Source organism: Aythya ferina (assembly GCF_964211825.1).
Source record: "Aythya ferina genome assembly, chromosome: 3".
Lineage (NCBI taxonomy): Eukaryota > Metazoa > Chordata > Aves > Anseriformes > Anatidae > Aythya > Aythya ferina.
Window position 1 is genome coordinate 35721563 of NC_140298.1, and position 23319 is coordinate 35744881.

A 23319-nucleotide genomic window follows, 5' to 3' on the forward strand; every position below is an offset into this window, starting at 1 on the left:
TATCCAATGTTTAAATATATAAATGATTTGACCAAATAAAGACTTGTATCCTGGATACATTGGAACTGCAATAGCTCAGCTCACATGCTGACGGCGGAGAAGCAGTTTTTTCACCAGCTCTGAGCCTTAGAGCGTAGTTCAATGCCTAGCCAAGTTTGAGACAAGGATAGGAATGAGAAAGAGGGTGAAGAGTGAAAGACCTTTACACATAAGTCTTCACCTGTTATGAACCCCATATCCAAGTCACAAGTAAAGATAGAAGTTCAGGACTTTCTGAAGAATATAAACCTCTGCCTTCTCTAAAATTGCCAGAACTATGTATTTTTGACTTTCTACAGAGCAAAATTAATATAATCATGCTTTACTATAGCATCAGGCTGTCAAGATTATTTGCTCTAACTAATAAACAAGGCAGGACTTCTGTGTTTTCAGTCATTAGCTGGTAGACCTCCACACAGTAGACTTTCATTGCCAGAAATATTAGCAATCTAGATGGTGGTACCTCCTCTGATGCATGATCTGTGTCCAGTGTGGCAATGCTTTTGGAGATAAACCCCTTACACACCTGAGATATTCCTGAAGTTTGCAGCACTTTAGCCATAAAACATTCCAAATTGACATGCAATGGAATAGAGGAGTGGATAGGTACATTTATTCCACTAAGCTGTGGGAAATTCAAATTCAGTTAATTACTTCCTACCTAAGTAAAAGTATCCGTAAGTGCAATTGCTGAAGTTATTCTTTGTTCTTAAAATGCAGTTGCACTATCACCTGACTGCCAAACTACAGCTAATATATAACTGAGAGGTGACATGACAGTAGTGGTCAGTGGAGTGACCTCAGTTCAGCCAGTCTGCAAAACACTTGCAGTGAAAGATTCTGTGTAAATGTAAATCGTTATTCTGTTGTTTAAATAATAAAAACCATGGCACCACTGTTTAAATAGGCTGGAGATGTGGAGACATTTATTCATATTTAATGCTTAAACTGCCTGAAACATAAAATATATATGGAAAAAATTAGCTTTCAGAAATATATAAAATTTGATGGTGGTGGCATTCTTTTATTTTCTTACCTTTTTTTTTTTTTTTATTATTATTATTTGTTTGTTTTGTTTTGTTTTCTTCAGTGGTGAATTTATAAGCCAGGGGAAATGTAGTACTACAGTAATTCTCAATTTGTGCAGATGTTTTTATCACTTTTAGTATGAAATACTACAAAATAAAACAGACCTAAATATCTCATAAATCTAATGACTATGTCACATTTCAGATACGCATTTTTAAGTGGCTGCATCAGTGCTTTAATTCAAAACACAGCCAGCAGGATCAGTATAACCTGTTCTACAGAACATTTGCAGGCTTCTTCATCCTTTGAAATTGTGGTGATTTTGTATATTACACCAATGCCCAATGGCCAAAACTGAGATGTGGTTCCACATCATGTAGGGTGCACACCACACAGAATAGACAATCTCTATCCCCAAATGCCTAAGTTAAATTCAGGTGTTATGGTTATGTAATGCTCCACCTTAATAATTCGTGACTATCCCTGTTGCTGCCAAACAATGACTTAAAAGCAGCATTTTTCCTACTCATTTATGTGAGTTTCTGTTTCCACAATGTTTTCTAAAGTGTTTATCCTTACGAGGCAAGGTAGTGCTGTCATCTCATTTAGAGGTGGGAAACTAAGGCCTAAAGAGATCACTTTCCAAATTTTCATATTTTAGTTCAATTCCATATTCAAAATAAATTAAGCCTGCAGGTGCCTGAGTTGTACCAATAATAAGTCTGAGGATCTTAAACTTCTACAATAATTTTGAAAGGTGTCTAGATGAAGAAAAAGGCACTCTTAACTTTCCCAGAACAGGTAGGATTTCTGTGATAGAGTAAGTGTCCCAGAGTCTGCTCCTGTACACCTGAGCCTCAGGACAGACTTAGCTTTGCAGGCCTCTGGTCTTCTCCCATCCCTTTCTCTTTTGGATATTGGTTGCTCTTCCTGCATTCATGATGTGTTTTTTTTTTTTTTTGTTTGTTTGTTTGTCTGTTTGTTTTTATGTTTTGCTTCATTCATATAGGAAGTTGTGTATTTTGTAAAAGACTCCTTGTCTTGGCTAAAAGTGATTGGCACAATACACATTTACTGTCAGCAGTGTCTGTTTAGGGGTGATTTATATTACAAAAAAATGATGAAGGATGGAAAAGTTGCTGCATTAAAAACCCACATAACTCTCTAAGCATACCTATACTCACTTGGCTCTGGCCTTTGCAAATTGCACCGTATTCTTCTGGAGGTACAGTTACAAAAATCTTTTCTTCAGTGATTAGGTTACAGTGTCAAAGGAAATGGCAGCTCTACCTGTTGTGCTGTAGCACATGGCTGGCTGCTGTGTGAACACCTTCCTACTCACTAGTAGGGAAGACCGGAAGATCACCGAACCATCTGTTGTTTCCACTTCACATCCTCTTAGCAAGTGTCAGTCTCACTTTAAGATTTCTAACAGGAGGTACTGGCAAGGGTGGGGAAAATTTGGGAAAAAAAAAAAAAAAAAAAAAAAAAAAAAGACAATGAGAAATGCAATTAATCTTACAGTTGTTCACAGAATCACAGAATGGCTGAGGTTAGAAGGAACCTCTGAAGGTCATCTGGTCGAACCCCCCTGATCAAGCAGGTTTACCTTCACCAGGCCGTCCAGGACAGGTTTTAAGTATCTCCAGAGATGGAGACTCCACAGGTTCTCTGAACAACCTGCGTTAATACTTGATCACCCTCACAGTAAAAAAGTGTTTCCTGATATTCAGATGGAGCCTCCTCTGCTTCAGTTTGTTTCCACTGCCTCTTGTCCTGTTACTGGACAGCACTGAGAAGAACCTGGCTTCATCTTTCTTTCATCTTCAGGTATTTATATACATTAATGAGATAACCCCTGAGCCTTCTCTTTTTCAGACTAAACAACCCCAGCTCTCTCAGCCTGCCCTCAGATGTCAGATGCTTCAGGACATCAGTCATCCTCACAGCCTTTTGCTGGACCTCCTCCAGTGTGTCCATTTTGCCCTGCAGAGCCCAGGCCCTGACCCAGCACTTCAGGTGCTATGTGGTCAGTGCTGAGTAGAGGAGAAGGATCACCTCCCTTGACCTGCTGGCAATACTCCTCCTAGTTCTGTTCAGGATACCATTAGCCTTCTTTGGGCAAGGACACACTGCTGGCTTGTGGTAAACTTGGTGTCCACCTGGACTCCCAGGACCTTTTCTGCAAAGTTACTTTCTAGCCAGGTGACTCCCAGCATATACTGGTGCATGGGGTCAAATTTACCCATAGGCATGACTTTGGATTTCCATTTTCTGAACTTCATGAGGGACCTGTCATCCCATTTCTGCATCTTGTTGAGGTCTGGATTGCATTATGACCCTCTGTCATATCACACATTCATCTCAGCTTTGTGTATTTGGCAAACTTGCTGAGGACACACTCTGCCCATCATTCACATCCTTAGTGAAGATTAATGAGGATTTTATAAGACGGTGTCAAAAGCCCTACTGAAGCCAAAGTAGAAAATATACACTGCTCTTTTCTTGTCTTGTCTAGTCTACCAATTTGCTTATTTCTTCATAAAGTTATCAGCCTGGTCAAGCATGACTTTGTGATTCCATGCTGACTACTCCTAACCACCTTCTAGTCCTTCCTTTTCCTGTAAATGGTTCCTAGAATTCGTTGCTTCATCACTTTTCCAGGGATAGAGGTGAGGCTGATCAAGCTGTACTTCCCTGTGTTCTTTCTCTTTTTGAAGATGAGTGATGTGTGCTTTTTTCCAGTCCTCAGACACCTTTCCCAAGTGCCAATTCAAAGAAAATTGATAATGGCCTTACAATGACATCAAGCCAGCACTCATAGGTCCATTCCATCAGGGCCCATGTATGCCTAGTTTTCTGGACTGGAGTAGCATGAATCACAGCTACATGTGCTAGCCAAGGGACTTTATTAGTTGATAGTAGTATAAAAAATGTACTTGAAGTTGCTAACAACAACAACAAAAATATTTTCCACTTTAAAAGGGCATGCTTGAATAACCTTGACCAGTGAAAAAAAACCAACTATCTATACAAACAAGACACAGATAACAAAGACTTGCAGCTGTTAGCCAAGATGTGGCTTCACCTTCTCCATCCAGGGTAGCCTGGGTTTGAATGGCACAAAAATGAACAAGACTGTTATTATCAGTGTAAGAAGAATGAAGAGGAAAGAAAAGTTGGAATGAATGTGCAACAAATCAGAAAAGGAAAAACAAAACAAAACAAAACAAACAAAAAAAAAAAAAAAAAGGAAAAAAAAAAAAGGTAAAACAAGCTTTCCTTTTTTTCTCACTCTTCCTAGAGAGAGGAATCCTGGTTCAATTCCAGGAGGAACTAATTAATTATCTTGACAGCAGGATTACTAAAACCAGCGCAAGGACAAGCTAGAGAAAGGTAAAGAGCTCACTGGAACCATGCATAGATCAGTAAAGCAACGGTGTTCACCTGTATGTAACACAGGATCCTCTTGTAGGATCTTTTCCCACATGACCACAGGTCAGGGCTCAAAATAGAAGCTCTAAGTTTCCACTAGTGGCTAAGTGCATGGTTCATAAAAGAAGGAACATTCCCTTTTGGCAGTAATATGGCAAAGATAATGTATAGCCCCCTAGGTTATTTATTTTGTGACAGAGGTTGTCATTGCAAGTTGATATTGACCAAACTGCCTCTTTGAGACCTTTGCACAAGCTACTGCTCCCTTCACTCTGATTTCTCCTTCTCACTGGGAAGTCATGTGGAACTCAGTGTTGATCAAGACCTGTGTTCATTAGACCAGTATTAGAAACATGCATTCTGCATCCAGTGATCAGAAAAAAAAAATCCTGCTGCTACTTTCAGCAGTGGTCCTGAGACAGTGAATAAAAGGGAAGTCAGAATGGGAAGCAGACAAACGGTGTTCGTTACACTAATTCTCAGTACAGTGACATTGGTCTATCAAGAGCCAAACTTCAGATTTTGATACCAGTTCAGCTCAGTGAAATCAGGACACCCAACAGTAAACACTTGAATTTTCATGGGGTCATTACATGCCATTGCAGTCCCATTTGTATTATTTGTAGCTCCTGCAGATGGAAACCCATAGCTGGGATGGAAGCAGAAATGGGACTGGTATCTTACATAATGATCAAGAAGCAGCTTAATACCAACAGGGAGGAAGAACTGCTGTTTTCATTCTTTCACTATGAGTACAATGTTCATGAAAAATGCTGAGCAGAGAATAAAGCAAACTTTTGTCTTGTGCATACAAAATTTCTTATTACTAAGGCAGGATTCCTTCAAGCTGAGCACAGCCAGTGGGCCTCAGTCTTGGCACACTGTTGTATCTGAATGTATATTAAGTGCCTGTCATTTCAGTAGCTAAGCAGTATCACATCCCATTTAGCACATACACAGCATTTTATAGAGCACAGCACTGTAAAAATCCTTTTCCCTTAGGTTTTTCTACACAGTCATTGCAGTGACATGCATCTGACCAATTAAAGCAAAACAACTTTAGTTAATTAACTCTAAGGGACTGAGTGGTTCCCTGGCTGCAGGTCATAAGAGCTGTTTTTGATATATATGAGTGCCACTGATTAACTCTTAGATGCTGGACAATTTACTTCATCTTCCTATGTTTAATTTTCCCCTGGTGCAAAATGTAGGGAAATAAAATTTGTTTTCTTTGGTGAAGTGCCTTTGAGAGCTTTGAATGAAAATAGCTACACATCATCAATGAACCCTCAAAAAGTCCCAGTGGGAGTTTTATGGAAATAGAACTATCCTTACCACTGTGCTTCTGGAAAACTGAGCCACAAACAAGTAAAGTGACAGGACCAAATGACTGAGAAGGACTGAGAAGCAGCAGTGAGGACAGGATAAGAATTAAGAGTTGCCTGACAGCCCCTTGCTCCTCCAGACCAGACTGGCAAGATGGCATCTTTCTTTCATTTTTGTTTTTGGCATCTGATTCTCACTTCTACAGCTACTAGACTACGTCACTTCCCTTCTGCATTGTTTTACTTTGGCCATCTCCCTCCTTGGCAAACCAACACATTTAATCAATTCCAACACCTTACAACCTCCACAAACTTCTTTTTTTTTTTCAGTTTCAGAGATATTCTTATTCACAGTAACAAATTGACTATACAGTGTCATATGACTGCACATTCTTCAGAGTATTTTTTTCCAAACTTTTGCTGTGCTCAGGATCTTAAATGCTGGTTGAGTTCTTGTCAAAAGTTTTGCCTAAAGAAAAACTGGCACTGACACATTTTCTTTTATTCTATCCCTAATACTCTACCATTACTAAGCTTTATCTTAGACTTTCATTTTCCTTAACTGTACATGGCTGCAAGTCCCAAGGCTGACATACCACTTCCATGGTACAGTAAGGCAGATAATTTCCATCTGCTAATTGATTTGATTATTTCAACATACTTTTATAATTGAGGAATGGAAATGAACAGAACTGAGTTTCCTCATATTTCTTCAGTATTTGAATAAATATCCTTTAAAAATACTCCTTGGACTTCCTTATCAATATTCCTACTTCTGGCAAAGAATGGCTAAGTTTGAAGTAGCTAAGTAAATCACTTTGTTAATTCTGCTCATCATGTGTTTGTTACAAAACTATTCCTTGCAAAAAAAATCTGCCATAACAACTTAACATTCAGTTCTGTAAACAACATTAGAATTACAATTCATTGTAGGAGAAGGGTTAATGAAAAAGATTATATAAATGTTTATTACTTCTTGGTTTTACATGATAAACAACAACAACAACAACAAAAATACTATATGATAAAAAAGAAAATAGCAAGGTCTGTTCTGGGGTCTGGAGTCTGAGTACCATGACTTGACAAGTGCCTCACTTCTCACTGCAGGCAGTTTGAGAAAGACAGAGTGGTTTGCAGGTCAGCAGACAGTAACCAAAAGCCTACCAAGAAAATCAATGGCTCTGACTGTTTTTTGGGGGCAGAGTTTCTTCTCAAATTAGTGTCAAAACCCAAACACCAGCATTCCTCTGCCAGATCCAATTTTTCTTCACTGGATTCAGGATGCTTGCAAAGTTATAAGAATTTGTGATTCATTCTATTTTGCCCCTTGATTCTGGCTTCCACTAGTAGCTCACATATTTCCAAAGACAAAGACAATCGTTATTCTAAAATGAAAAAAGCAGTAACACTACTTTCCTGTTTTATTAAGCAATTTCCTACCTATTTTTAATCCCTCCAATTTAATAAATTTTCTTGCTTTTTTATAGCTAGGTTCACTGCAAGAGCAACTGTTTTTTTTTTTTTTTTTTTTTTTTTTTAAATATATATATCATTAAAAGTTAGAGGAGTTGTAGACCTGAAGGAGCTTAATGAGCATTCAGGGCTTGCTTTCAAAATTATCTCTCTCTCTTCTTGCATTTAATATGGTATAAAACATTAAATGTTCCAAATTTGTAAGCAATTACAGTAGTATAAAATAGATGTTAGTGAAGTAAGAAACAAGCTCTTTCAAATGGGTGAAAAATCTCTTGCTAACAACCCTGAATCTTGAATCACAGAATAATTAGAGCCTGTGTTATGGGCAGACAGCACAAACTTACTCCCACAATGCTTCCTCTCTCAGTAGTATGTTTCAATCCCACCTACAGGAGGTGGAAAGGGAAACTTCTGACTTCCAGCCTGTCAGGTTTGCTTTCTTTAAGCATTGTAAGGAGGGTACCAACTGTGGTACTATTGCTTTTTTATAAATTGGAAATGTTACTGAAAACAGTTGTTGTTAGAGAATGAATACTACAGAGATTTGTAATGTATGACTCAAAACAGACAGAAAAGTGATGAACAGACCAACAGATAAACTGACAGATTGACAAAAGCAGCACAGACTTATCAGACACCACTAACTTTATTGGTGGCAGTGGCACTGCTATGTCAGCTCAAATTTGAATCAGTGATTTAAGAGTAAAAGATTTCGTATCCTGTTTTCCTCCCACTGCCATCATCAGAGAACAAAACAGCAATTGCGTTTACCTGTAGATCAGGACTTCATCATCTGAACAGTTATACTGCAGCTGATACATTTTTACCCGAGGGGCTGACTTGCTCACTGTCCACTTCACCAAAGCTGAGGTAGTTGTCACCTCTGACACCAGGACAGCCCTTTCTGGTGGGCCTTTTGTTTCCCCTCGGTTAGACTTGCTGGAGCTGGTGATGTCTGAGAGTCTGGATTTTGGTGGGGCTGCTCGTCCTGTGCCATTGCTGAGGTGAGGGAGCTGAACAATTGAGAGCTCGATCGTTGCGGTGGACTCTCCGGCAGCATTGGCTGCTATGCATGTAAAAGTCCCGTAATCCTTGGATGTGGTGATGAGAATATCTAAGGTGCCGTTGTCATAGACAGATGTCCTCGAAGAGTTCCCAATGAGGCGGTCATCGGGGGCCACCCAGTGAATGATGGGGGTGGGATCCCCAATGGCTTTGCATTTCAGTGTAGCAGTTTGCCCTTCTAAAACGAGCAACTTGTGAGTATGTTGTGTGATAAGAGGAGGCTCACAGACAAATTCTTCCTCCCGTACATACCAGAAGTACCTTCCTTTTAGACCTGGGGGAGAAGCACAAGTTTCCATATCATCATCCCTGTCAAGTCGCCTTAACCACAGCAGCTCACAGTTGCAGTGCAGGGGGTTACCCCCGAAGCTGAGAGATAAAGGTGGAGAAAATGGTGTAACAGCTAATGGAATTACTTGAGATCTGGCAAAGATAGGATCAGGGGGAAGCTTCTGAAGTCTGTTGGATGTTAGATCCAACCTGGCCAATTTCTGAAGATCTGCAAACGTCCCCTCTGTAATATAATCTATCAGGTTATGATCCAAACTGAGCTGGTGCAAGTTTATCATCTTTCTTATGGATTCCCAGGGAATGCTTCGGAGGTTATTATAGGAAAGGTCTAAGTCTTCCAATGTCAGCAAAAAATCCTCAAAGGCTTCATCAGAAATGCTGCTTAGCTGGTTGTTGTTTAAAATCAAGTGCTGAAGGTTAATTAAGCCTCTCAAAATATCCTCTCCAATGTCAGGCAGCCTGTTGCTGTCCAGATGTAAAGACCGAAGGCTCTCCAAGTCAGTGAAAGAGTAGGGCTGTATGTAACTGATTGTGTTTCTGGATAAAGTGAGGTCAACAAGCCCAGACATATTGGCAAAATCCTGTCGGCTGATATTAATAATAAAGTTGCCCCCGAGGCGAAGTTCAACAGTCCTTCGATCTATGTCTAGTGGTACAAACAGGAGACCTTTGGAGGGACACAAAGTCCCCAGTGACTCAGACAGGTTCTGACAGACACAATATTTGGGACAAGCGTTGACCATGACAGCCATTCCAAACACCAGGATGCTGCAGAGCAATTTTTCCATGGTAAATCATGCAACAGTACCTGCAAGAAATGAAAAGAGTTACAAGGAACATCAGCAGTTATGATAGTGTTACCTTTCATCTATCCTTCATCTAACATCTACTTCCAGAGAGACTTGCCAGTGCTTCCTCTCAGGAGTAACACTCACAGTGATCAACATTCTGTGATGGGAAGGTTAAGTGTTATGACAACATGCTTCCCCACATAATGCTTTTTTTTTTTTTTTTTTTTTTTTTTTTTTTTTTTTTTTTTAATGTGGGTTTGGTTCCAAAACTGAATGGAATAGAAATTCTTAGAGCTTATGCCTGGTAACAGATCATTGTAATTGCCTATTCTCTAGTTACAGTTTTATAATTTTTATTGGGTAGCTGGTAGAGGACAAATCTTGCTGTCAGATTGCATGGCTTACTTAAAACACTGAAAGATTTCACTTGGACTACTGCCTGCTTCTTTGAGGGTAGAAGCTGTCTTATAGTAATTACATATTGCTGCATAATAATGTGGAATTAATCTTAGGGTTGAAAGAGCTGATTTTATGGATAAAAATAACTGCATATTTACCCTTCAGTAATGTGGTTGGTAATGACCATGTAATTATCTGGTCAGTCCTGGGGCGAGTCAGTTCACTTGCCCACCCTTAATAAAATTCATGATAGGCAGCTTAGGAAAAAGAAATTGCTTGCATAATCATCACCTGGATTCACCCTGTGCTCAGACAACCTATGGGAAAGATGACATTGTCTAGCTCCAAACTGAAGAGATGCAGGGAAAAATATGTGCTACCTTGGGAAGCTTACTGATTCTTGCATGTTCTCACGCTGCAGTTCTTCCTGTTGCAGTGACATCAGAGCTCTCCTTGGTATTCACTGCTGTCCCTTGCATCCCACCCATTTCTCTTTGTACCATTATCTCCCCATCACCACCATCACCCTGCATCCTCCCCCTTTTTTTTTTTTCAGCTCTCACTTGCTTTTCTAGCTTGATCTGTAACATATTTGTCCTTGAAGAATAAACAAAAAGTATTTATAGGCTGACTTGGAGGGCCAACTGTGGCTGGGAGGAGCTGCAGCTCTGTTTCAGGATCAGTCACTGCACAATAACACACAAGAAACCCTCATGCTTCATCAGTTGTCTCTCTAGTGCTGACCTTCCACGATGCCACTTCTTGGTCTCCCAAAGGCATCTCACAAAGAGCTGCTGACAGTACACATGTACAGCAGATCTCCACGCCCCTTCAGCTCACTACCACTTCAGCTGAATAATAGCTATCCACTCGTTACGCTACCTGCTGTGGAAGAGCTAGTGATGTGATTCCCATGCAGTCACATGAGTTTTCAATATAATCATGCTGTTCCCTGCATGTTGTAGGTAGTAGACAGTCACCTGTGCCTAAGCAAGTTCTTTTACTGATGTACATGTGATGGGATAATGTGTAATGTCTCATAATAGTTCCAATAATTTGTATTAGGAGGCCACTCGAACCTTAGCAAACATATGACACAAGAAACATACTTCATACACTAAAAAAAAAGCCACAGTGCAATGATTGACATTTCATTCCACAGCTGAAATGACAGTTATGCAGATGTTTCATAAAAATTAAAAGAAGTTATGAAGGTTAATAATTAATCCACTAGTAACACACACCAAACACAGAACAAAATCTATCACCTTAGTAAATGTTTTTTTAAGTGTTTAAACCATTCTTGTTTGCTCTCCCTGTGAAAGAAAAGAAAACTTGAGCTTTACGTTTTGGGTCTGTGCCCCAAACTGGCCAATTTCTCTCATAGCTAAGGTGGATTGGCTTCCCCTGCCTAGAATATAAAGTAACATGACTCAGAAGGAAGGAGCTGTAGAAATGCAAGATGTTGTGAGTGCTGAACTACGTATGGTAGTTCAGTTATTGCAGTTTTCTGCATGGTGAGATGTTGGCAATTATATAACATTACTATTCTATAGGAGAGGAAAGGATTGAAGCATCTGTGTTTGCTGAACTCTGCAAACAAGATGAAAGCGAGATACTTTTAGAAAGGATGGCTTGAGAAGACTAATCCTACCTTCAATAGTAAATAAAAGGCTACTGAATAAAATGTTTGGAGATTAGCAACTAAGTTATTGATGAAAATCTGCAGCATACTTAGCAAAGTGTTATAAATATCCCTTACATTATTATCAATTGGTAGTTTACTAACAGGCAATTGGCTTTAGAATCTTAATTATAATTGTGTTCTGCAGCTTTAATTTAGTGTATTACTCTACCAGCTGAAATGATAAACAAAAAGCAGTTTAAAAGGGGGAGAAATAGATACAGTTAATTAGTAATAAGCCCTTTCATAGATTCTCCCTCATCTACATTCCCACCCTCTGAATATCTATTCATAAATGTGAATGCACACTTAGGAGAGCAGCGTCTCCTTTAAGTGTCCCAATTCTCTAACCACATTTTTTCCGGATGCCATTAAATATCACAGAGCTTTGGGGAGACAGTTGACTCTAAGCATCAGAGTGAAAAGCATTTGTAAAAAACTGAGGGGAGGAACAGAATTTAATTACAGAAAATAGGGACTGCAACACCAAGAGGAGGCTGTGAAGCAGGAGATCTAAATGGCAAAGTAAACTCTGATGGGGAAACCATCTGTGGATGGTTTGAAAGCTCGTCATCTGCTTGTGTGTGCTTGCATGCGTGCATGAAAAAGATGCAGAGCACGATATGTGCTTTTACCAGCAGGAAAACAAATCAGTAACGTCTATACCAGGATGAAAATATCATGGCTGCTGTCATTCCAGTTGTTGAATCCATTTGAAAGTATTAATGTAAATATTGTTTGTCTGCAGAGGAAATTTCTAGCTTTTGTAATCTGTTGCCAGCATCAATACTTCAAGCTTCTGAGCCTGGCACTGTAAGCTTCTCGACAACATTGTCCTGAAGCGCAAGTTCATGACACAGCAAGTAGCATATAAACCCAATAGGTTACATATAAACCCAATAGGTTACAAAGAGGAGACAGGGGATGACAGAAATATGCTGGGCTCCTTAAAGAGAACATCTGGGGTTTTCATAGAGCAACTGTTTTTCTCTTTTCCCTCCAGAAAGACAAAATACTTAGGCCACAGATATAGTAAGAATTCAGGAGTCTGCACAATTCTAGTAGTATCTTCTAAAATCTAGTCTCCTACAATGTCAAGGTAATTGGTAGCTGCCAAGGAGATGGATGTATAATAAAAAACAAAAATGTTTTGATTTCAGTTCTGGTAACTTTCATATAAGACAGACAATGAATTGTCAAGTTTAGGGTCTGTTTTTGCTGAGCAGTTTGCTCACTTTGTTCCCAAATCTCTTGTGACCTGCAACACCGAGCATTTTACAGGCTGTTAGTGGTAGCCCTGTGAGAAGCTCACCATTCTGATTTACATTTAAAAGATATCTATCAGCCTGCTAAAGTATATTTCTCACAGCAAGTCAGTAAATCTGGCAGGGTTTCTGTCTCAGCTCAAGATGAAAAATAGTCTCTTTAGTCCTCTTATAACATGGATTGGTATGAATTAATATGTGCAAGAGTCATAAACTTTGGTGTTTTGTATTCAATTTTTCCTCATAAAGATACAACTTCTATGATTTGGTATCTCATTTCAGGAATGTCTCTGAGGCATTTTTTAATTCTATATTCATTGAGCTTTGCATATGAATTCCAATAACCTTTGCGTATCACAGCACCAAGTACAAGGTAACTGCCAGTCAAGTAAGGTATAGCCACAGCACACAGGCTGAGGGAAGAAATAAACAGAGAGGTGGCTGGGTAGTGTCTCGCATTCTACTGTCTCCTAGTGTATGGGAACGCAGCTTCTGGGAACTGTATGTATGCGCTCTTACTTTTTTTTTTCTTTTTTTTTTTTTTCAGGTTTGTAGGTACTGTTGGAAGAATTGGATTTATCTCTCTCTCTATATATATATAGAGAGAGAGAGACATATAGATATACGTATATATAGATAATATATATATATATATTTCCCCTAGGAGCTACCCTTTCCTCTTTCTTAATCTTTTCATATCTTATCTCTGTTTCACTGAATCTCCATGACTAGAAAACCATAGAAACCCATAGCCACAAAGCCTGAAGAACTGCAGCAATGGGTAAAGTTTCACTGGTAGTCTCTGAAGCAATTTAATCTAAACCATGTAAAAGGGGATGGAACCATGTCAGGACAAAAATTATTCCTTAATCCTGTCCATTGACAAAATCCATGTGAGAAAGGTAGATCTCAGTATGCCCTGATCCATACAGGTAAGCTATGTCTGACTCACCTAGTGATGTTTATGGCAATAAGGAAATTAAACGTCTCTGCATCTGAATCTGTTCTCAGAAAAGAGCACATTGAAATATGGGTTCAGCGTTAGTTTTGTGAGCATCTCCAACACTGTTCAGTTGTTCAAAGTCAGTCAGGTATCTAGGTGGTCACAGGCTCAAAATCAGGACTTTTCTGTTCAGCTAGGTTTCTGCATTCCTTTGGGGTAAAGCTGCTTATCTTCAGATGTTCATATGTACAGTGCAACTTAGATTTCTTAGATTTTAGCTATGCCTTGTTAGGAGCTGTTTTTTTGTTTGTTTGTTTGTTTGTTTGTTTTTGTTTTTGTTTTTGTTTAAAAAAAAAAAGAATTAGTAACATTAACACACGGTGTGCTTGCTTTCTCCAGCCACTCTACATTTTGTAAATCATAGAGGAGAAACATTTACAAACACACACTACTTCAGGTATTTGTGGTTGTCTTTACTAAGCTCTTCCCATATTAATTTGACTAATATTGCTTCCACAATAGCAGAGAAAAAAGGAACTTTGGAATTTAACATTTTTTCCCACTCTATACAACTTTCTTGAATACTGCAGCAAAAGCAAGATTGCAACCAAAATATTTTACTATCCCAGTACCACTACAAGGTTCATTTATGCATTTTACTTCATGTGAATGCTGTCCTTTCCAAGCTGCTGGGGGTCCATCCTATCTCTATCTTCCCTGGGACTGGAAGCAGTCCTTGTTTGGTTGCATTTAGGAAGAGGTATGCTAAAGAGGTGAATGCCTCCAAATGAAAATAGCTCAAGGAATGGCTTAAATGTGAGAATATTTCTGTTATTGCTGGATAACAGGTAACTGGATCCAGAAAAGAGGTAAGGATATTCCATAAAAAGCAATTTTCAGGAGGGCTCACTCTATGAAGCCTGATTTAATCCATCCAAAAATTCCCCAAGGAAATCACCCAACATTTTCTTAATCAGAGCTGTCTTACATAGAAAGATATTGGTCTCTTTCAGTCTTTTGTTGGCAAAACTTTTGTCTATTTGTGTGCATTCCTTATCTTTCCCTACCCCCAGTCATTGCTGTTTTGTTTGTTTTTTTGTTTATTTGTTTACTTTTACCTAATTCCTTTACCCTTCCAAAGACTGAAGCAATGCATTTATCAAAGGCTCAAATAATCGATGTAGCTGGCCAGGTGCAGGGATGGGTCAGATGTAATTCAGCTACAACCTGAGCATCCCTGAAACACCAGGCTGTGAGCTTGGCAGAATACACTTTATACACCAACAAACCTCTATTCACTGCTGGATTTTAGTAGGGGAAGCTCAGACCTTACAGCAGCTTTTCTGCGGAAGTACAGGACTGTAACATTGATGGTATCTGGCATAGGAACCTTGTAGCTTTAATACAGATAAATTTTTTCATCATTTCAGGTCTCCCAGTTTACTGAGGCATAGCGTTTCTCCCACTGAAAGCAGTGCTTTCTAAACACTCTAGAATAACAAATCCGTTTGCTATTGTTCCATCACAGTTGAACTCTGCGATTAAGTCACCTCTTCACATTTCATGCTACTTAGGCCAAAAAGAAGAACCTTGGACACTTCTACAAAGGTTTACTATCTGTAATACTTGACAGATGATAACAAAACCGACTGTTATTAAATAAAATTCAGAGTCAGTTAAAAATATCAACACCTTGCCTCCATTTAACACTTAAACTACTAGTGACTACTGCTTAGGTGTGCTTTTGAAATACAAGGTATACATTTCCCTTCTAGACTCTCTTTCTGATATAGGCATCACCTGGAAAGGGTATTTTGGTCCCTAATTGAAATGTGTATGTGCTCATATATGTGCACACAAGAGGATTATTACTATTATTATTATTATTATTATTATTGCTATTATTTTAAGTGGTTTGATCAAGAAGAAACGTAATATATTTGTAGCTTCTCTGCCAAAGATCTGGACCCCTGGCTGACAAACATTCAGTGTGTTTAACAGCCTTAGTGTCACTTGAGCACTTACATCTCCAGTTGCTAGGAAATTCAGCAAGGGAACTTAAATCAAGAGGAAACCACATGCGGTTCTGTTAGATCCTACCTCACTTTCACTAGCATTTTGCTGAAATGAAGACATTCTTGTAAGCCATTTGGTTCTGAGAAATGTGCAAAATTAATCAAGCTTTTGAAATTCATTTCCTGAGAAAATAAAACTTGGTGAACACATTCTGTGTACTTTTGAGCATCTGCCTGTCTGGCACTTTCCCACAATACATTTGGGACATTTTCATCACTTCAGATAAAATTTGGAGTGTAGAGGCCTCCAAAATATTTACTACTCACACATTTCAAGAATACATAGTAAGTTTCAAGACAGCAGAGGAGACTTTACTAGCTTTACTGGAGTTTTGCAAAGGAAATATGCATCATGAGGCCAACTCTTTTTGAGCCTTAAAGAATCAACATGGAAGAGAGATATTGTTAATATCCCTGTTGTTGAAAAGTCTTGAATTAAAGTTCAGCCTTTTTAGAGAAGAGAGAGTCCATTCTGCTGTTGTATGGGTTCTCTGGTGTCTATTAAGGGGCAAGCTTATTCTATGATCCCAATACAATTCATTTATTGGGAGAGTTGCTCAGTCAGGCACACACATCCTTGGGAAGCCAGAGGTCCCATTGGTTCCACAGAAAAGTGTGTTTCAGACAGCTGGATGCCCTGTTCCGATTCATTTCAATTGGCTTTGAAAGTCCATGTTCCTGAGTTTTCTGTACACTGCAGTTATAGTGAAGGCTACTGTTTTTGCAGTCACATTGTGCAAATAGGAGCACTATTTAATAATGTAGTTAACAAAGTATGAGAGTTTCTACCCAAAGTTTACAGGCACTACTATTCCATTATATCTAATCTCTAGACCTTGCCTGATCTGGCATCATGCCACTTGAAACTTGGACTGAAAAGCTTTCATTCTGGGAACATATAAAGAATGGAGCGAATGAAGTACAGGCTTAAAATTACACCTAGCAATTAGCCTAAGTCTCTTGTGTTGCTGAAGATGGAAATTTTTATTCTAGAATGATGTTTACCTTCAATGCTAAGGTCAGTTTCATTTGTATATGTCCTGAAGCCTGGGGTCCAATTTTTAATCTCTGAATGCTGATTATAGTAACTGAATTAACTCAGTCTTATACTGTGAATTCAATAGGCATGCTTGATTTACTCATTCATTAAAAAATATGTTACTTTAGGCAAATACCTACACAAAACACATTCTGAAACACATTCTGAAATGTCACATTCTGAAATGTCACATTTCAGAAACACTAGAAATAAATATTCTGAATGATTCATTTCATACCTTTCCTAAAGTAGTCTCATGAAAGCAGAACCAGCACAATAATGCATGTATGTTTGGTCAACATATGGACTAATACATATCAGTGGGTAAAACTTCTAGCTAAACAGAAAAGTTACTTAGTTCTAGCCAGAACTCATGAGTGGCCCGTTGTAACCTTAAAAATCAGAGCCAGATCTTGTTGAGAAGTATGATTTTTACCTGTGAAAATAACTGTACTTGCATTATTCAACCTTCAGTGACTGGAAATCACAGGCTTTAACTGCTTGATTTGTTGTGACAAAGAAAAATGCTTAGTTACCTGATGGTTTTCAAATACGAACAACATTTAAATGTATAGACAGTTATTTGTAAGCATAATAAATAAATAAATAAACAAATTGAAAAGAAAGTATCTATTCAGAAAATCCATGTTAGACATTTGGCAGAGACCTAGATAGGACCACCTAATATACAGCTGTATATCTCCATGTACATAAGCTATATGCAGTGTCCCTTTTCTTCAAGGGCAAGACACTTTCCCTGAATTGCCTGAACCAGCTGATGAGAAGCTCTGTGTGGAAAGTAAGAAAAGCTCTGATACCATGGAGCAGTTACCTGGTGACTCTTGGCCAGAAGACAGTATAATAAATTTCCCAGGCATGGAAGTGCATTGCACCAACATCAGATCAAACTGGTTTCCTAGGGCTTTCCAGTGCAGCCACATCTGTGGAGGATGGTGATTTCCCAATGACAAGGGCACAGGATGCACAGGGTAATGTTTTTAAATGACCTAACTAGAAACAGTTTGGTTTTGTCCCTCCCATCCCCCCAAGACCATTTGCAGATCCATTCATTTTCTTTTGTTCATTTAATGTACCCCAGCATTTATTTTTACCTCCTGCTTTTAATGCGGTGTTCCAGTCTCCATCAGATTCAATCCAAAAACTCATGAGTCAGCTAAGCTGAGCCCCTTTTCTATTTTTAGCCATCCAGTTCATTTATTCATCTGGTTCTTTAGAGCAATCCTGCATTTTGCTTCACCAGCACAGTAGAGAAGTTATCAGTTATTCTGTCTCTTACTCATTTTGAACACATAGGGAAGCTGCAATATATGAAGGAGCAGCCCTCTCAGAGATACTGCCTATCGTGTGAGACACAGTTGTCCATCAACAGTCCCTGTTGCCTTCTGTGTCTACAAGTCAAGATCTGTTCTCATCATTTGAATCCAAATTCCCCCTACTCTGAGCCATAACAGCAACTCCACGGGTAGCTCTTTATCCCTGGCTTATTCTAACTCTTATAAAAACCTTCATATACTCTTATTGCCTTCCACATCAAAGAAAAAGGAGGATAATTAAAATTGGTATCTTTTCCTTAATCTGAGCTTGTTGCCTTTTTTTTTTTTTTCTCTGCCCTAGAGACAAACTCTGTCCAATATATCCTAGGCAGTATTCTGTATTAGCAATATATACTGCATTTCACCTTTTATTTATAATTTAAAGAGTCACAGTTAGAAAACAAACAAACAAACAAACAAACAAAAAAGGCATATATACAAATTCTGTTGTCTCATAAATTTAATTGGGTGCAGAAAATTACATGTGAAGATTTGGAGATGCTAATATGATGGGGATGAAATATGGGCAAGTAAATTGAAGGATGTCAGGTAAAGTCCACACCCAAAAGCTACTGAATTCACTTTTGATGAATGCCAAAAGTTAGGATTCCTAAGTATGTTAGCAAGAGCATTCAGTAGCAGAAGCCTGCTTATTCAGGGAATACATCCCAGTGGTTTGCAGTCGTGGTTGGCTTACAGTTTGGTAAGAAACCAGTTTGCTCTGAGAAGAAAACAAGACCCCTGCTGCCCCATTACATGATTCAACATGGCCTGTACAGCCTCCATGTTCTTTCTTCAGTCTGGCTATCTCTTTACTGTATTTTCTCACTTTTCACTTTGGCTGAAACTAGACTTGTCAGTTAAATCTTCTCTTTCTATTCTACTCACTGATTCCCATGCAGAAAGATAATTCGTTGTTCCTTTGGAGGGCTTTGAATTCTCATTATCTCTAGCATGCGAAGGATAGGTTCTTAAAATTGTAGACTTTAGTGTTGTTGCATCTGCTTCTATCATTGCATTTCCAAATCACTGTGTGACAGGGAAGAGAAAGGAGGTCTAGATTTTTGTCAGTAATATCTGTTCTTTCATATCAGGATCTCAGTGCACTTTAAAGAAGACACCTTTCCTACCTTGTTTTTGCTGATGAGTAAGGAAGAGGCACAATCTGGCTCAAACATCTCTCCCAAGATTACTTGCCAAGTCCTTCCTGGAAAACCCAGCTCTACTTCTTTTCAGACCTTCTTCTTGTACAGTGATGTTTCAATGTATAAGACATGTCATTGTACATTTTGTTAACACAAATCTAGTGTCATGGATAGTGTTGTCACAATTGCATTGGAAAGGTGGGCAGTGGGACCTACATATCCGGGGAAGAAATGTAAGTGGTAAGATTAACTTACATCTTCTTTCTTCCCTATAAGATAAAGCATGGAAGTCATGGCACAGAAAGAGAGACTGAAGATAAGAAACAGCTTTTGCAGCTCTTTCACTGGTTAGTCACTGGTTCATCATCATCCAAGGTTAGCAGTGAATGGGAGCCAGAAGCCATGGATGCCTGTGCAAAGCTGAAGTGACTCCAATCCCCGACACCCCCTTTACTGCCCAAGTACCAGTAGCACAGAAGCCTGTGGAAGAAACGCTGCCTGCTTTCCTTATATTTTTCTATTCTGGTGACTTAACCAGAGAGTCTCAACTAAGTCTCAGCTAAGAGTCTCAACTTTCACCAGTGACAAGTAAATAAATAGTAGAGTACATTTCTAACCCTCTTGACCAGTGTGAATGTGTACACTGGGAAACAGCACCATGAAAGCAAACAGATGTAAACAAAAAGCATGCCTATTATTTAATAAATAACAATAACAAAAGCATATTGTGACATTTCAGTCATATAGATGAGACCTGGCTGAAGGCTTTGAATGTAAAACCATAGAAGGTAGTACTAATTTTCTGTCATACACTGACTGGTCTGCAGAGACCTTTTCCTGGGAAAGACTGGAAGTCTTCCAGCTGAGGCTAAAGGAAGGTGAGTGGAAAGCAAGATAAGAATAGCTGCTTTTTTTGCTACTCTTGCTGTTTATTTATGAGAAAACAAAAGCCTTCAATCCACTGGGCTCTCCACACAGCACCTTTCACTGGCACTAAGGCAATAAAAACTAAAAAAAAAAATAAATAAAAAACACACACACACACACAAGTCTCTTAAAATTAAAATGAAGGGAAAGCATATGATAAAATAAAACATACAAGCCCCAAATATTTCAAATATATATTCTGCTTCACTTTGCAGTTTCTGCTTACCAACTACTCACAGAATGACAGTCTTATCAGATAAGAGCGGCCAGCTACTACATGCTGCATTTAAATTTATATTGCAAACAACAGGCTCCATTACCCAAGGATTTTCTCGTTGCATTCCTAATATTGTCTTTCTGAATGCTTTATTGTTCCTCATTTCCTTACATGGTCTTTGCTTTCTAGTGTGTGCCAACACATCCTGGTAAGTATTTCAAACATTTTTTTTTCCTTAATCTGCCTTTAAATATCCTCCTTTATGCCTCTAAACACTTGGCTTCTCAGACACCATCTCAAAAGCTGCTGTCTCATACACTCTTGGCTGTTTCCTTCTCCCTTCCTACTGCTACCCCTGTTCCTTCATCCCCTAATCATTTGATCACTGCAGTTCTTTGATGAGTGAGTCTTCCAGTTCAGGCCCAATTTAATTATGTTTTTTTAGAAGACTGACCTCTCTGGTCCCAATTTGTTCAAGACATTTTCCTCATTGATCCAGGGCCAGATCCTTGTACTGCCTGTTCTAAACTAGATTCCTGATATTAGAAGCAGCCATGTACTATCTCTGAAGGTCATTTTGCATATATCAGCAGTTAATTGCACTGATTTATTTGTGGTGGATACAATACACTCTTCCTTGCCCTGAGGTCTAGACATATTAACAGAAAATCAAGGGGAAACAATTAGAGGGATTTTCATACTACAACAGGAGCACTTGCTTCACCATTCATAAGCATCCTCAAAGAATAGATCACATTTTAAAGAAATTACAAGACACCCTAAAGATCTGTATGTTTAATTTCTCTTGGGCTATTATGAAAACAAAGTCCAATGCTATGGGAATTTTCTTTCTTAAATTCTGCTCCTATCATCTACCATTCTGGAATAACCAGCAAGATGTTTCAATTTTGAAGTGGAAAGGCAAATGTGTAGATTCAAGAAAGATCAAGAGCCCTGTAGAACATTTGCAAAGCAAAATATGCTGTGTTGATGACACACAGAGTAGATAGAAGATAGCTCTGTTTATAAATTACCAGCCTGACATACATGATAAACGCCCCTATACAAGCAAATGGGCAGCAGAACTCTTCAGTAGATCAGTATAAGCTTCCAATCTTCAGGAAAAAGTCAAGGGAGACTGAAATACAACTTTTTTTAACCCAGGAAGGGAAAACTGAAATATTACATCCAAGAGGAGAAAAATAAGTCCATGGTGATTGCTGTTTCCACAGGGTGTGCAGTTAGTGGAGATCCATGAGGATGCAGAACTCAGTGACAAGTGACAACAGCACAGTGGCCACTGAGCTGTGCATGTTCAGTGAGCATGAGGTGTGGCAAAGGTCTCTTTGAATTAGTTTGAGCTAATTAAATACAGCTCTGTGCTTGACAGGATCTGCAGATGCCTCAATCCCCTTTGTCCAGTTCTACTCAAGGATGATGTCAAATCTAAGTAGACTGGCATGAACACATTATCCTTGCCTGATGCCAAAAGCTAACTGGATAAGATCAGCACAACCAGCATGCATAACCCTGACTGAAAAGGGTCAAGGAAAGTGAGTCCTCTGGACAAAACTGGAACTGCCTCATGACCACAGTGTCCCTTCCCCAAAATGGAAAACTAAACTGTGATGGTTTATCTGGTACCATGAGAGAAGAGATGCTGGCCTCCTGGACTTTAGTGAGAGGGGCTGATATCCAGTTGGATCTCAATGTTCCATCTTTTTTCACAATGATCACTCTTAGACATTGTCTTTCATGTTGATGGGAGATTTTTATTTGTATTGAGGCTTTAAAAACGGGAGAAATTACTTTTACGTTCTTATGATACTTAAGACCACATGGTATGAGAAATAACAGAAATCATATAAAAGAAGAGATAACAATCAGAAAACCACCGTTCACAAATAAATAAATACAGAATAACACTTGGATTATATAGCCTACTGTCCCACAGCTCCCACTGATGTTTAATGATCCAAGAAGCACATCTCTTACCTTAAGCAAGCAACTCCATAGCCTAACACCTTTCAGTCTCAGAAGCATTTTTAACACCCCATCTCAGCCCAGTCTCCTGATGCAAGTTATCTCCCCAGCACACAACCAACTCATTTTCTCACTTCTGAGGTCATTTGCAACGATGTCTACAAATGTGTATCCCTGTAATGGTGACATGAAAAGTGGAGAAGAAGTGGGGAAACATCTGTCCTTCAGGGAACATCTTGCTTTTTCTCCTGACTGATATTTCTCCACTCAGCCATGCCAGTTGGCTCATGGAGGATGTTACTCATCTGTCCCCTCCTTTTTTCGGACTAAGTCCTGAAGTCCCCATTCGCAGATTCTGTGGGAGGTTTGCATGAGTAAAATGTGAGTAAGGATTTCAAGGCACGGGTCTCTGAGTCACAGATTTCTTGAAAAAGACACACACACACACATACACAAAACCCACTGTTGAACATAGACCAACACGCTAGCATGGAAGCTATGTATTCAGCTCTTGTGAGGCCACACCTCGAGTACTGTGTTCAGCTTTGGGCCCCTCAGTACAAGAAGGACATCGAGGCCCTGGAGCATGTCCAGAGAAGGGCTACGAAGCTGGTGAAGGGCCTGGGATGTAAGTTCTATGAGGAGCGGCCAAGGGAGTGTTTAGTCTGGAGAAGACGAGGCTCGGGGGAGTCCTTATTGCTCTCTACAACTACCTGAAAGGAAGCTGTGGGGAGCTGGGGGTTGACCTCTTCTCACAGATAACTAGTGATAGGACTAGAAGGAATGGTCTCAAGTTGCACCATGGGAGGTTCAAGTTGGACATTAGGAGACATTTCTTCTCAGAAAGAGCAGTCAGG

The 23319-nt window shown here is 39.2% G+C and overlaps 1 protein-coding gene across 6 annotated transcripts in view; it reads right to left on the bottom strand.

Moving 5' to 3' along the window:
• The window catches only part of LRFN2 (leucine rich repeat and fibronectin type III domain containing 2), a 220164-nt gene that overhangs the window by 26152 nt on the left and 170693 nt on the right, over window positions 1-23319 (bottom strand). For all 6 annotated transcript variants that reach the window (XM_084512293.1, XM_084512289.1, XM_084512291.1 and 3 more), the window contains one exon: window positions 8076-9468. In XM_084512293.1, the coding sequence (XP_084368419.1) occupies window positions 8076-9448 (1373 nt within the window). In that variant the 5' untranslated portion in view covers window positions 9449-9468. The remainder of the gene's footprint in view (window positions 1-8075; window positions 9469-23319) is intronic.